General features: G+C 36.1%; 1 protein-coding gene across 1 annotated transcript in view; it reads left to right on the top strand.

Moving 5' to 3' along the window:
• The window catches only part of LOC131178333 (insulin-degrading enzyme-like 1, peroxisomal), a 95,010-nt gene that overhangs the window by 15,257 nt on the left and 66,275 nt on the right, over positions 1–13,478 (top strand). The window contains exons 10-12 of the mRNA XM_058143292.1: positions 633–725; positions 922–1,007; positions 1,483–1,569. Of these exons, the coding sequence (XP_057999275.1) occupies positions 633–725; positions 922–1,007; positions 1,483–1,569 (266 nt within the window). The remainder of the gene's footprint in view (positions 1–632; positions 726–921; positions 1,008–1,482; positions 1,570–13,478) is intronic.

Genomic DNA, 13,478 nt, shown 5'->3' with positions numbered 1-13,478 from the left:
AACAACTCCATTCCACTAGATTTATCAGGAAAATTAAGCCATTTCATTTATTCTTGTAAAATTTAAAATCAAATGAGTGGAAAATATATGAAATTTAAAATCAAGTCAAGCAGGGCATGCTATCTCTTATTATCATTTTTAGTTTTATGTTATTTAAAATTTGATGAAATATTCTCATTTATTTGATTTTTAATGATTTTTTTTTTCAATTTTGTACCTTGCCTTACTCAGATGTGCTCCTGGCACCTGGGCTCTAAGACCCTTGGCACCTTGGTGTGCTTGGAACCTTTAATAAATAGGTGTTTACCAACAAAGTTTAAATCCTACTTCCACCACTAACTTTAGTAATGTGGCTATCACTTCACTTGCTACTATGAAATGAATGTTATCATTATTTAAATAGAAAACTAAATAAGTTAGGAGTGGCCCTTGTTGGTTGAGAAAACAAAATGCATAGATTATGATGCGTTGATATTTGGAAAGACTTGCTTATAGTTAGATGAGGCACGGTGAAGTAACAAAATTTGCATAAGATGTTTTGTTATATTCGTTGTCAATTGGTTTGCATGGATTATTGGCAATAGTAATCCTATTAGTTTTAGTTTCTTTTAATGAACCAAAAAATATTGCAGGATGGGCTACAAGTTTGTATGCAAATGAAGAGGGTTGGAATCGGGAGTTTTCTTTCTTCAAAGTGACAATTGATCTTACTGATGATGGTCATGGTTAGTTTTTTTTTTTTTTTATCATTTCCTCTTTTAATTGTTTGATATGCTTGTAAGCCATAAATATATCTAGTATTGACTGTCACTATTCTTACCTTTATCTTTTTTTTTTTTTTTTAAGTTGGACAAAATCCTTTGTGTTTGAAAATTGGGATTTATGTATTTCCTGGTCCAAATGTTGCCTTTGTTTATGCAGAACACATGCAAGATGTTGTAGCTTTGTTGTTCAAATACATTCACCTTTTACAAGAATCTGGTGTTCGCAAATGGATATTCGATGAGGTATGGAACAAAATGCATAACAAGTGAAAATGCAAAGATTGATGCTCTTTACTGTTGTTGAATATTATGAAACATTTGCTTTTCATGGAATTGTTATGTACTTATTTGTTCTTCCATAAGCACTCTATATACACAGATGATCTTCAACATAAAGCATGTGCATTTAAATTTTTATTATTAATGTTATAAAATGTTATTGAGACTGTAAAGTCTGCTTACAATGAAGAGGGGAAAATGAGAAACTAGGACTTTTTTTTTTTGCATGATTTAACACATAGTCTTTCTGGTTATTTGCATAAAATAATGTTTATTGCTAGGTTACGGTTTGATTTACAAATTATTAGCATTATATATATATATATATATATATATATATATATATATATATATTGTTATGTACCTTGCATATTTGGTGAGAAATGTTACCTTTCCAATTTTTATTAATATTCTGAATAATTTTGTTGAATTGATGAAGCTTGCTAGTATTTGTGAGACAAATTTTCATTATCAAGACAAAATCTCTCCAATCTATTATGCAATTCAAATTGCATCAAATATGCAGGTATGTTGCTTATGCATGTGTATACATATTTCATTTTTGGTGGAACAAAAAGTATGAACAATTTTCCATTTTGTTCAACTGGTTGATACATTTCTAAAAGCTTGTAAAAGTTTTGTAGTGAAGCTTGTATTCTACAAATATTGCTTTGTTAAAAAGAATGTAGGAAGAGAGAATCATTTACAATCAATCTTAGATGGACTTGTGTTTGCACAAAAAATAATTAGACTAGCTAATTAATTATTTTTTAGGCCTATAATTAATTAAATTAGTTTTTTATAAAATTAATTTAATTAATTTAGTTGTATTAATTTAATTATGAGGCTTGAAATAAGTATTATTAATTATTTTTGGGAGGTTATCAAATATTTATTAGGAGGAAGTTAATTAACTTATGGGAAGTTATAATGAGTTACTGGAACGTGATGGAGTTTACCTACCAAAAAGGAGATTACTAAGCAGTTGACAGAGTAATCGATAGCAATTACGGGACATAAAGCGTGAGAAGGTGCCAGTTCTAGATTCTTTCAAGGACAATTAGATACTACTATAAATATTCACGACAAGGCAATGGGAAAAGGTCCAACCAACCAATCAATCAAACAATAACAATAGACTCCAGCAGTCTATCTATCTTCATTTTATCTGTCTTTTAATTTTTGAAGCCTTTCGTTTTATTTCCAAACAATCTATACAATTTTCTTTTACTTTATTGTTTGATATGTGTGAGATTTTGCCAAAATTACATTCAGTTTAGTGAAATTCCTGCAACCATTTTGTAAAAGTCAGAAAGCGCACAATCGATACACTCAGTATCTAGCACGCTTGCACTTTCTCAAACTGTTGGCTAGCTAAATTGTTTTATAAGGAAACAATTTTTGGCACGCCCAGTGGGACTAAGGTGTCATTTCAACATTCAAAACCATTGTTTTTTTAAGCAACATTATGCCTCCGAAAACCAAAAGCAAAGAAACCACTGGGTCTCAAGACACGGAGGGAAATCCTACTGCAGTTGGTCTAAATGTGCAGGTTCCAATCATGGTGGAATGGTATGAAAGGTGGCCATTGCAAGGAGAAGAAGTCTAGATTCCATATGCAATGGAGATTGTGCTTACTTTGTTTGCTAATCTAGTCCAGGAAGGGGGTGAAACAGTTAATAATGGTTTTGATATGAAAAAACTAATATCAACCATCACAAATGCTTTGATAAAAGGCATCAATTTGTGAGTGGAGAAATCTCATCAATTAAGTGCACAACTTATTTTTGAGGAATATAACATCTCAATTTCTGTGCTACTTCCTGATGACCAAACTTCTAGGACAAAGGAATTTCATTCGGCATCCAGGAGTGCTAGGAAATTCGGGGAGCAATCTTTACCACAAACTCCCTAGAATGGCACTGATGGAGGCTGAGTCTAAAATGAGGAAAGGTACTAGCCACCCCATAGGATAAATGAGTCGATGGTTAGCCAATCCAGAGCATCAGTGCAGATCAGCTGCCTCAGCTGTAGAACTGGTGCTCTTGCTCAGGTTCTCAGTAACATTAACCCTGTGATTCACTCGAGTATTTATGATGTAAAGGCAATTGTAGGTTCTCAAGCCGCTTTAATGCCTCAGTAGGTATAGACACCACAGATGGCTTTCTGCTAGGGGGCAACAGTCACATAGAAACTAACATACCAAAGGTGTAGGTACCGCAAACAACTGCATTAGTACCCCAGATACTAGCACCTGTGGTCTAGGTTTTGACAATTCTAATCGCTCTGCTAGTGAATATCGATGTGGTTAGGGATGCCATCTAGGAGCTAATAGGCCTAGCCTTACACAAATTGGTCATCCTAAGTTTCACAAGCCTTATCTTGATGCTTTTGACAAGGAGAACCCATATCTAAAAGGTTACCGCAATGTCTTTTCAAGAGAGGATGGACAGTTAACTGTGGAGCACATTATAAGATTCACAATTCAATGTGGGGAATTAGCGAATTATGAGAATTTTCTCAGTCACAAACTGAGACTGTTTCCAAATTTACTTACCGAAGCTGCTTTCACTTGGTATTCAACTCTTTTGAGAAATTTTATTTTTTCTTAACATGAGATAGAAAGGGTGTTCCATACTGAATTCTTCTGAGCTAAATCTAAGGTGTGTGTAGCCGAGCTTTCTAGAATGGCTCAAAGGAGTGAAGAATTAGCAGATGCCTTTATTGCTCAGTTCAAGAAAATGAGGAACAAGTGCAAAATGTTTCTTCTTGAAATAGAGTATGTCAAAATTGCCTGACAAGGGCTAGATATCAAGCTTCAGAAGAAGTTCCATGGAATAGAGTTTAGAGACTTCTATAACTGGCTGCTAAAGTTGTTGAATATGAAGAGTTATTGATAGATGAATTGCACTAGAGGAGGACGATGATGGGTACATATTATCAGGAGGTAAATAATCACGAACTTGCTATGACTAATCTAGTTACCCCTGGTACTTTTGTGTGTCCTATTTTAGGTACCCTAACTAAGATGACTCCTCCAAGGAAAACTTAGTTGACCTCAGTTACAGCTCCTTAGTATGCCTTTGATACGGGTAAGATTGAGGAGATATTTGATTTTCTACTGAAGGAGAAATTCATTAATCTCCCTACTAGTCACAAGCTTCCAATCAAGAAGGAGATGAAAGGGAGAGACTCTGCAAATACCATGATTCCTAGAATCATAACACCAATAGATACTAGGCCCTCAGTGTAGAGATCCAAGATCATATCAATAAGGGTGTCTTGAAACTTCGTGAGAAGAAAGAATCCATGTTAATTGATGAAGACCTATTTCCTCCTGTACTGTATATCAATACAACCATTGTGGACCTTAGGGAGTCATCAATGAGTTGAGAAAACTACAGATTCAAACTAAGATGGTCAAAAGATTCAAAGGCTTGCCACGCAATCCCTAAAATTCCTAGAGGATCGCCTAGGAGGCAGGTATATTATTATCTGCCACTTGGACATTTCCGAAAGAGACATACAAAGGATCTTACAGGAAACTCAACATGGGAACTAGTCACTAGTCAGGCCGTTTCCCCAGAAGGGCTGAACCTACTGCACCTACAGAACCTATAGTAAGGTTTCAGAGAAGTCAGCCTAGATTCGTGGAACCACTCTTAGCTAAACTAGATAGATAATGGCAATTGGTGCGCATCCTAAATTTTCCCAGCCGCTGACCTGCATGCAAAAAAGGAGGCTTCAAAGGTAAAGAGCTATTGAAAGGAGACAGAAAGAAGAAGAGAAAGATCAGCCTTACAGAAGAGCAAGTTCAACAGAAAAGCAACAGAAGACTCAAAGTTAGTGGGAAGTTTATCAAGAGGAAAAAGGTAAAACTTTACTTGTTGATTTTAGTGTTGTTTATTTGGTTGTGCCTACTGATTTTCAGAGAGTAGTAGTGGAGGTACACAAGGAGTCAAAGGAAACGATAGATCCTTTGGGTGCTAAGGTGTGTAGCGAAGTTACCATCCAGTGTACTAGTCCAACGAAACCAAAGAAGAGAATGATGACAAGCCTTCAGAAAGGATGACCAAGTATCTATGACCTTTGTAGATTACGACCCACATTAATGGTCGGCCTACTTTCAGGGTACTCATTGACAATGGATCGACAGTGAACATAATGCCACTTAGAATGCTGATAGCACTTGGGGAATCAGAGGAGGATCTCATCACCACTGATGTCTTATTGTCTGCATTCACTTGAGAAATTTCCAAGACTCTCGGTGTTTTGTCAGTAGAGATAACTGTGAGTAGTAAGTCTTTAATTACTGCTTTCTTTATAGCGCGCTTTACTACAAATTATCAAGCACTTGTAGGTAGGAATTGGATACATGCAAATTGGTGTATTCCATCCTCACTTCACTAGTTTTTGCTATTTTGGAAAGGAAAATGATGTGAAGTGGTATGGTCGAATGCTAAATCATTTCTAACTCATTTTGATGCAATAAAAGCCCATACTATGATATTGACATGAGTCCTATTCAGTTTTTAAAGAAGAAACCTCACCAAAAGGCTCGGGAGGCATCGGTTTGCAACTCCCCTGAAGGAAGCCAAGTTCTTTGTGCAAAATACGGCATGGCTACCAAACTCGCCACCCTGGAGAAAAGACACAGAAGGTGGAGATAGGATAACCAATAGAGGAAACCAACAATTCGCTTGCAATCGTGTCTTATAATTGGCTGATGATGGAGCCCATGCTAAAAGAGCTCCATTAATGAGTGACAGGTATACACAAAAAGAAATGGCGGTAGGTGCAGCTACCATATCCAAGATACAGATGCAATAACTCCTTAATAAAATAGAAATAGATGAGACCTTGGAAGCTGAGGGTGCTGAGATCATCTACGAGGAGAAACCAAAGGAAGACGGGTAAGAGGAAATACAGCTCAAGACTTAGAGCCTGCACCTACAAAATTGGATGACATGCTAATTGGAGTGTAGGATCCTCTTGAGGAAGTCAATTTTGGTTCATCTGAGGAGCCACGGGTAACTTGTATTAGTTCTTTGTTGAGGAGTGACTTAAAATAGGAAATAATTTTACTTTTGCATGAAAACAAGAATTGTTTTGCGTGGAATTATGATAAGATGCCAGGCTTACAAAAAAGCAACATAAGTTGCCTATTCAGCCAGTGTACATGCCACACCATTAAGTACCCAGAAGAATGTCAAGGAAGGTGGTCCTGAAGGTGAAAGAAAGATTGAGAAACTGTTGAAAGCAAGTTTAATCAGACCAACTAGGTATAGTCAATGGTTTTCTAGTCTCATACCTGTTAAGAAAAATGGAAAGTTGTGTGTATATATTGATTTTAGGGATTTGAACGTCACAACTTCGAAAGACATGTATGTGATGCCAATTGTGGACATGCTTGTTGATGTTGTTGCTAAAAATGAATTATTATTCTTCCTCAATGATTTCTCAAGCTACAATCAGATTTTCATCGCATTAGAGTATGTGCACAAAGCCGCCTTTAGATGTCATGATTCCATTGGAACATTTGAATGATTGGTCATGCCTTTCGGCGAAGAATGCTAGGGCTAAATACTAAAGGGCCATAAATGCAATCTTCAATGACATGTTGGGACACTTTATGTAGTTGTACATCGATGACATAGTGATGAAATCTAAGAAGGTAGATGATAACTTGGAGCACTTGAGAAAAAGCTTCCAGAGGATGAGACAACACCAGCTAAAAAATAATCCCCTCAAGTGTGCATTTAGGGTTACAGCTGGAAATTTCTTGGGATTCTTAGTGCATCAGAGAGGAATTGAGGTTGATTAGCATAAAACCAAAGCAATCCAAGAAGCCAAACACCACAGATGAAGAAACAATTGTAGAGATTCCTAGGGCAAGTAAATTATTTAAGACAATTTATCTCTAACCTTGCAGGGAAGGCAAAAGAATTTTTTGATTTCTTAAAACTCAGGCAGGAAAGTGAGTTCAAGCAGAAAAAAAAAAAAGCACTAGTAGGCCTTCAATAAAATCAAGGAATACCTTACTAGTCTGCTTGGTGCTAGCTCCACCCAGAGGACGTGATCCATTGAAAATTTATTTGTTTGCAGCTTTTGACTTTATCGATTATCTGTTGGCATAGGATAATCAGATGTGTTATGAGCAGGCAGTGTACTACCTCGGTCAAAATCTTACATACATAGAGATTAGGTACTCTCCTATACAAAAGCTTTGTTTAGCCTTGTATTTCTCTAGTGTGAAATTAGGCATTACTTAACTGGATCCAGCGTATATGTTGTTTCTCAAACTGACTTGATGAAATATATGTTGTTTAAACCATAAATCACTAGTTGGATTGAAAAATAGTTATTGGCGTTATCAGAATTTACTTTAGTTTACTTCCCTCAGAAAGCTATGAAAAGACAGGTGCTTGCAGATTTTCTGGCAAACCACTCTTGCTTGGAGGTGGTGGAGCCAGTTGGGCAGGACTTGAACATCTTCAGTGCCGAGAAGGTACCATGAAGTCTATGGTTCCAGAATAGAGATGTCATCGAGCACTGGGGTTATAGTCACTTCACCTGTAGGGATTAAGATGACTGTATCTTTCAATATGAAATTCCAATGCACTAACAACCAAACTGAATATGAATCACTAATTATCGGCTTGAAGATTCTCAGAGAATTGGGGGCAAGGGAAGTATACATCATGAGTGATTTGCAATTAGTCATCAAACAATTGGTAGTGGAGTAAAAGTGCGACAGCTTCTTCTTAACTCTGTACTTTGCAACAGCAGTCTAGCTCCTGGATTGTTTTAGAGAAGTATGCTTCACACATGTTCCTAAGGAAGCCAATTGGGAAGCAAATGAACTGGCCCAATTACCTTCTAACTTGAAGATGTCCTAGGTAAGCTAACTCATAAAATGATCTTGGTTAGAAAGATAAAACATCCATCTATTGAAGAGAGAGGGGTCTACCAATTGACTTGTTTAATACTAACCTGGTTGTTATAGATGACAAGAGGACTCTGTTGAAAAGGTATTTGGAGGGCCCTTAAGTCAAGGTGTCCCATCGCATCAAAATACAGGCTTTGAACTACGTGTTACTTGAAGGAGAGCTATTTTCGAAAGACTTTGATGGTCTTATGCTCAGGTTCCTTGGCTCTCCTGAGGCCTTAAGAGTAATGCAACAAGTGCACGAGGGTATTTGTAGAGCACACCAAGCGGGTGTCAAAATGAGGCGGCTCATTAAAAGGTAAAGTGGGTCTCAACTGCTTAAACTCCACCACCTTCAATCCCTAGAGCTTTCTGGAAAAACCCAATTAGTAAACTCTGCCATAAATTGAGACTAGGTCATATTGTCGACCTTGTCAACAATATAGGACTTATCAACAACAAAGCCGGCTATCTAAATGGCCCTACTATCACTGGTGTCCAATTCATCAGCTATCATTTTGATCGCCTTAACATACTCGAAAGGATCTCCTCATTCCTTATATTTGGAAGCATCCAGCTTTAAGTAGTGCGTCATCTTTGCCTTACCTTGACTAATTGTCCTGGTCTCTTGTGTAGGAACTGTAAGAGCTTCAGGAACTGTAAGAGTTATAGGAGATGGTGGTGGCACTTGCTCTCTTGTAACTCGCTCCATGGGATTTTGAGTTTCCATGGTGATTGAAGAACTTTGGGGGCACTATTGTGGAGGGTACATGGGATATGAGTTGTACAGTGGAAAGTAAAGTGGGTAGGGCATAAAAAAAAAAGGATATTGGGGGTAGTCCATAAATCCAAGGTTTCCAAAACTTCCCTGCTAAGGATATTAATACCCAAACCTATATTCTGGTTTTGGCTGTGAAGGAGATAGAAACTCTGATTTATCTCCTCTTTCTACAAAACTATCTTCTTCCACTCTTCCCATGCCAACAGACTCAAGATTCTCATGCTGTTGGGAGAAGCTATGAGAACTCCTTGGTGCATCTATAGACATTCTGGATGCACATGCAGTCTCCCTGCTAACTTCAAAGGACCTTCTAGAACCTCTTAAAGATTCCCCCTTCCACTTTTTCTTACTCTCTCCCTGACAATAGGGTTAACGGGTAGTGCTCCAATACCCTTATTCATGGGTGGAGCACTGGCCAACCTAGTGGACCGCTTTGAACCTCACATTTCTGGAAGTAAACAAGAAGTGTTGAGCACACAAAAAGTTAATGTGCATTCACATAAATACACAACATATAATTAGGCATAATATGAAACCTAACATACACATAACATTCATCATATAACATACAGAGACTTGACTCTATTGGATATGTATATTCCTAACTGTGCTGGTCAACATACTTCCTTTCACCTCAACATTCATCATATAACATACAGAGACTTGACTCTATTGGATATGTATATTCCTAATTGTGCTGGTCAACATACTTCCTTTCACCTCTCTTTTATACTTTTACTAACATCTAGGCCCCCTCATCTAACCTAGAGCTCTGATACCACTTTATAACGACCTAAACTAAGGGCCGTTACTAATGCTTGGGATCAGGTTAGCTTAAGGCTGTCAGACCTCGTAGCAAGCCTAAAACCTGTAAAACATACACATATTCCTGTATCTCGCCATCTAAACATACTCCAAACCATCACACTTTAGTCTTTTCATATATACTTGGACATTCACAATATAAATTTTGTTTAGAATTTGAACCTTAACATGCATAAGCACTAAAGCATAATAGTTTAACATACATACTCCCAAAAAGAGTTAACATAACATATACATTATTATACTTAAAAATACTATATAACTTCAAATTTCTTTAATCACCGGTACAATATTATCCATTCAAATTTTATATGTTCATCTACCCATACATCACACATAAAGAAAAAGTCTAAAGCTACCCCTGATACTCTCTCTTCAAAGAGCTCTTCTAGTCTTGCAACCCTGCATCTAGTGATGGTTGCCGAATCCACCAAAAATTAAATTAACTGAAATTACTAGTAATGAAATATTTTTTGCAGTAAGTGGTAATTCAGGTCGAACCCTAGAGACTGATTACCAAATTTCGTGCACTTGTGTAACAGAAAAAGAACAAAGGTTGGGGGGGAAGGTTGTAACACTAAATCAGAAGAAATCAAGTTCAGAAATTAAAGAACTAAATTTAAATATGAAACTCTCAATTTAAACAAACTTCAGTCCAAGGTGATTCACATTCCAATGCATGACTCGATCATAGACAAAAGAAATATAATTATCTCTTATTGAATACTTAACGTAGATTTACCAAGCAGCGAGGTAAAACCCCTTACTTCCTTATACTCATCAATTCGAGCCTAGTACTCTTGTTGACTCTAATTATTAACTGAATTGATATTAAGCAATCCTCATCAAATTAATAACTACTTTAAGAACAAGAATTAGTTAAGCTGAACAACGATTTATAAAGTATAAATCATTTAATTCACCATATTGTTTCCTTAGGTTATTATCGAAAACTTGGATCATAATCAATAAAACCTAATTGCTACTCACATTCAATCTTATACAACAATTACGGATTATGAAGATGAATTAGCAATTGATCAAATCAAACAATTAACTAATAGGTCTTTTTAGCAAATCATTCAATAGATAAAAAATAATTAAATCTGGAAACAATAGATATTCAAAAAGGCATAATTTAAATTAAGAACCTGGTCTCACAAATCATGCATAAGAACTAGAATCCCTTGAACTAAATTTAGAACTTAGCTGCTCATGTTCATGGCTTACAGAAAATTAAAGAAAAATAAAGAAGAAATCTAAAAAGAGAATAGAGAATGAAGGTCTTCTATGGTGTTCGAAGGTCTGAATGGTGTATTTTGGCTGCTGCCCAAAGATGGTCTTTATACTCCAAAACCTAATCAAAAAATAAGAGCCAGACTTGAAAAAGTTTTAAAATTCAAAAAACAGATTTTCTGCTCTGCAATCACGATCTTTTTTCAGCCACTTTCCTTTCGAATCTGTCTCTACCTTCTTTAGGAAAGTTTAGCCCTATTTCTTAGCTTTCCAATGGATACTGATTTGCCCAAATCCGAGGTTTACAGCCCATTATGGGCCAAAAACCGAGACTAGTCTCGACAGAGTATCTGGCCCATAATGACAACTTCATTGCCATTTTTGACAATTAAAACGGTCTTATTTCGCTTCCAGCCCTTCATAGAAGTTGTAGAGGTGGCTCTTAAGGTTCAATTGGGCTTGGGTTTGCTTCATTTAGACATCTGGAACTCTAGATACAAAATAAATACTGAAACTGATCGTGACACATCAAGTCTGGGCTTTTGTATTAGATTCACAACTAATTTTGACAGCCTTAGAGACTAATCTGGGCTTTGGCCCCTCTTTGTCATTTGTAGTACTCTGACTTAGCTTTTCAACGAATTAAATAACATTAGATTCGGAGACCCACAACTTCAGAAACACCTGAAAAACACAATAAAGGTCAAATTAATGGAAATGCCGAAAATTTCTCCATTTAATACAATTATTTCAACATCTAAAAATATGACTAAATAATAATTATACTTTAATCAACTGAATTAGGCATAAAAATACACTAGAATACTAAATATGATGGGAGTAAAATTAATAAATTATGCACTTATTATCTAGCGATTAGGGGAAAGGAGTAAGTTTGCACAAGCTCAGTGAGTAAAGTAACCTATATTAATTATATCATTTAATTCGTACTTATGCAATGCATCATTCACATAGGTTTTTACATCACAAAATATTTCACGTAGGATGGATGTGTCACCAATAACTCTCTAAATCCAATGTGCCCGACTCATACAGACTCCTCAGGATTTTCGCTTAAAATATGACATGTGCTATGCACCTGAGGCAACTTATAGATCTTGCCTGACAGGGCATCATAAAGATCTCCCTATGGAATTTACTTATAGATCCATAACATACATAACATAACATAATCATAAATATGGAGGGAGTCAATGGGTCATCCAATATCCATCAATGCACCAATAATAATTATGCAATTATGTAATATCTTTATATTTAAGATATATACATTCTAAATAAATATGACATGATGCATGAGGAAGATCATAAATTAAATTTGAAAAGTTTACATTTTATTAAGGTTAGAGTTACTCACCTAATGAGGTCTATCAATCATTTAACTTGAGTGGTAGCTATTCTCGGATCCTTAACCTTTCGAGTCCCTTAAGCCTGATCCTATGAAATTGGATCCTAGAGTGTTATTCAAGGTTCTAACATTTTATATATATCATAATATCTTATTCTAGGCCTTAGGAACCATGAAATTGTCACAACTCTATCCCACGGACTAGACCGACACTAGAACTTGAGTCAGCATAAGGCCCCCAAAGCATGTAGTAAGCCTCACTATTCTCTAGTCCAATCTTAAAGCCCATATCCAAGGCCATTTTCAAGAAATCAATTGGACAGAGTCCGACCATAATATAGAGCATCCAATGGGGAGTTCTCAACTCACTCGACCTGTAATCACAAAATATACAAAATTTGGGGAGCTCAGCTCACCCTTCAATCCTCAATCAATCAATGAAGTCTAATGGGAGCTCAATTCCCTCATCCATTATAAAAATCCATTCCATTCAATATACATGCTTGATATTAGGTTTACAATTTCAAAATAACAATCTTTCACCATTCCCAAACCAAATAAGATAATCCTAGCATATGCGGAATTCTAGAGTTCAAATTAACAATATAAAAATATTGATGTAGCAGCTAACGGACCTACAAGGAAGGAAGCGGGTTAAACTCAAGGAAAGAAAAGCCCTCCTATAACATGGAAAAATGGTGAACAGGAGTGAGCGTTTTACTCATAGAGTAAGATATTGATTTTACATACAATTTTTATAACTATCTGTTAGAATCTCTTAATTAGTGCATTAGCTATAAATTAGAATGTAAATTAGTGATATTAGGGATATTTATATTTATTAGTATATTTGTATTTATTAGCTTTTATTTTATTTCCTATTAAGGCTCTAGCCTTTGTTTATAAATTTGAATCATTGTAACACATTGATATATATCAACAAATTCTTCAATTCTCTCTAATCTCATTACTATCTAAGTCTAGTGCATCCCTAAAATTAAAATGCAATATCTTCACACAGTTCAAATAAGTTAAGTCATAATCATACCAAAGGCAATCTGGAGCACTCACACACCCGTGTGTCAAATCCATACTCACACATATATATATGGGAGCTGATCTCCTATACAACTCTCTTAGTTCCAACCTCTGCCAGCAAGATCAACGCAAAGCCGGACTTTCTCTTAATATCCAAATGGGGGGGTCAGCAAGATCAACTCAAGCCGTGCTTACCCCGACTTATATATAATAAAGACCGGATCCCAGTGAGTCAAACTCCAGCTGCATCTACGTGTC

This window comes from Hevea brasiliensis, chromosome 3, assembly GCF_030052815.1.
Source record: "Hevea brasiliensis isolate MT/VB/25A 57/8 chromosome 3, ASM3005281v1, whole genome shotgun sequence".
NCBI lineage: Eukaryota > Viridiplantae > Streptophyta > Magnoliopsida > Malpighiales > Euphorbiaceae > Hevea > Hevea brasiliensis.
This window is presented reverse-complemented; position numbering and strand designations above follow the sequence as displayed.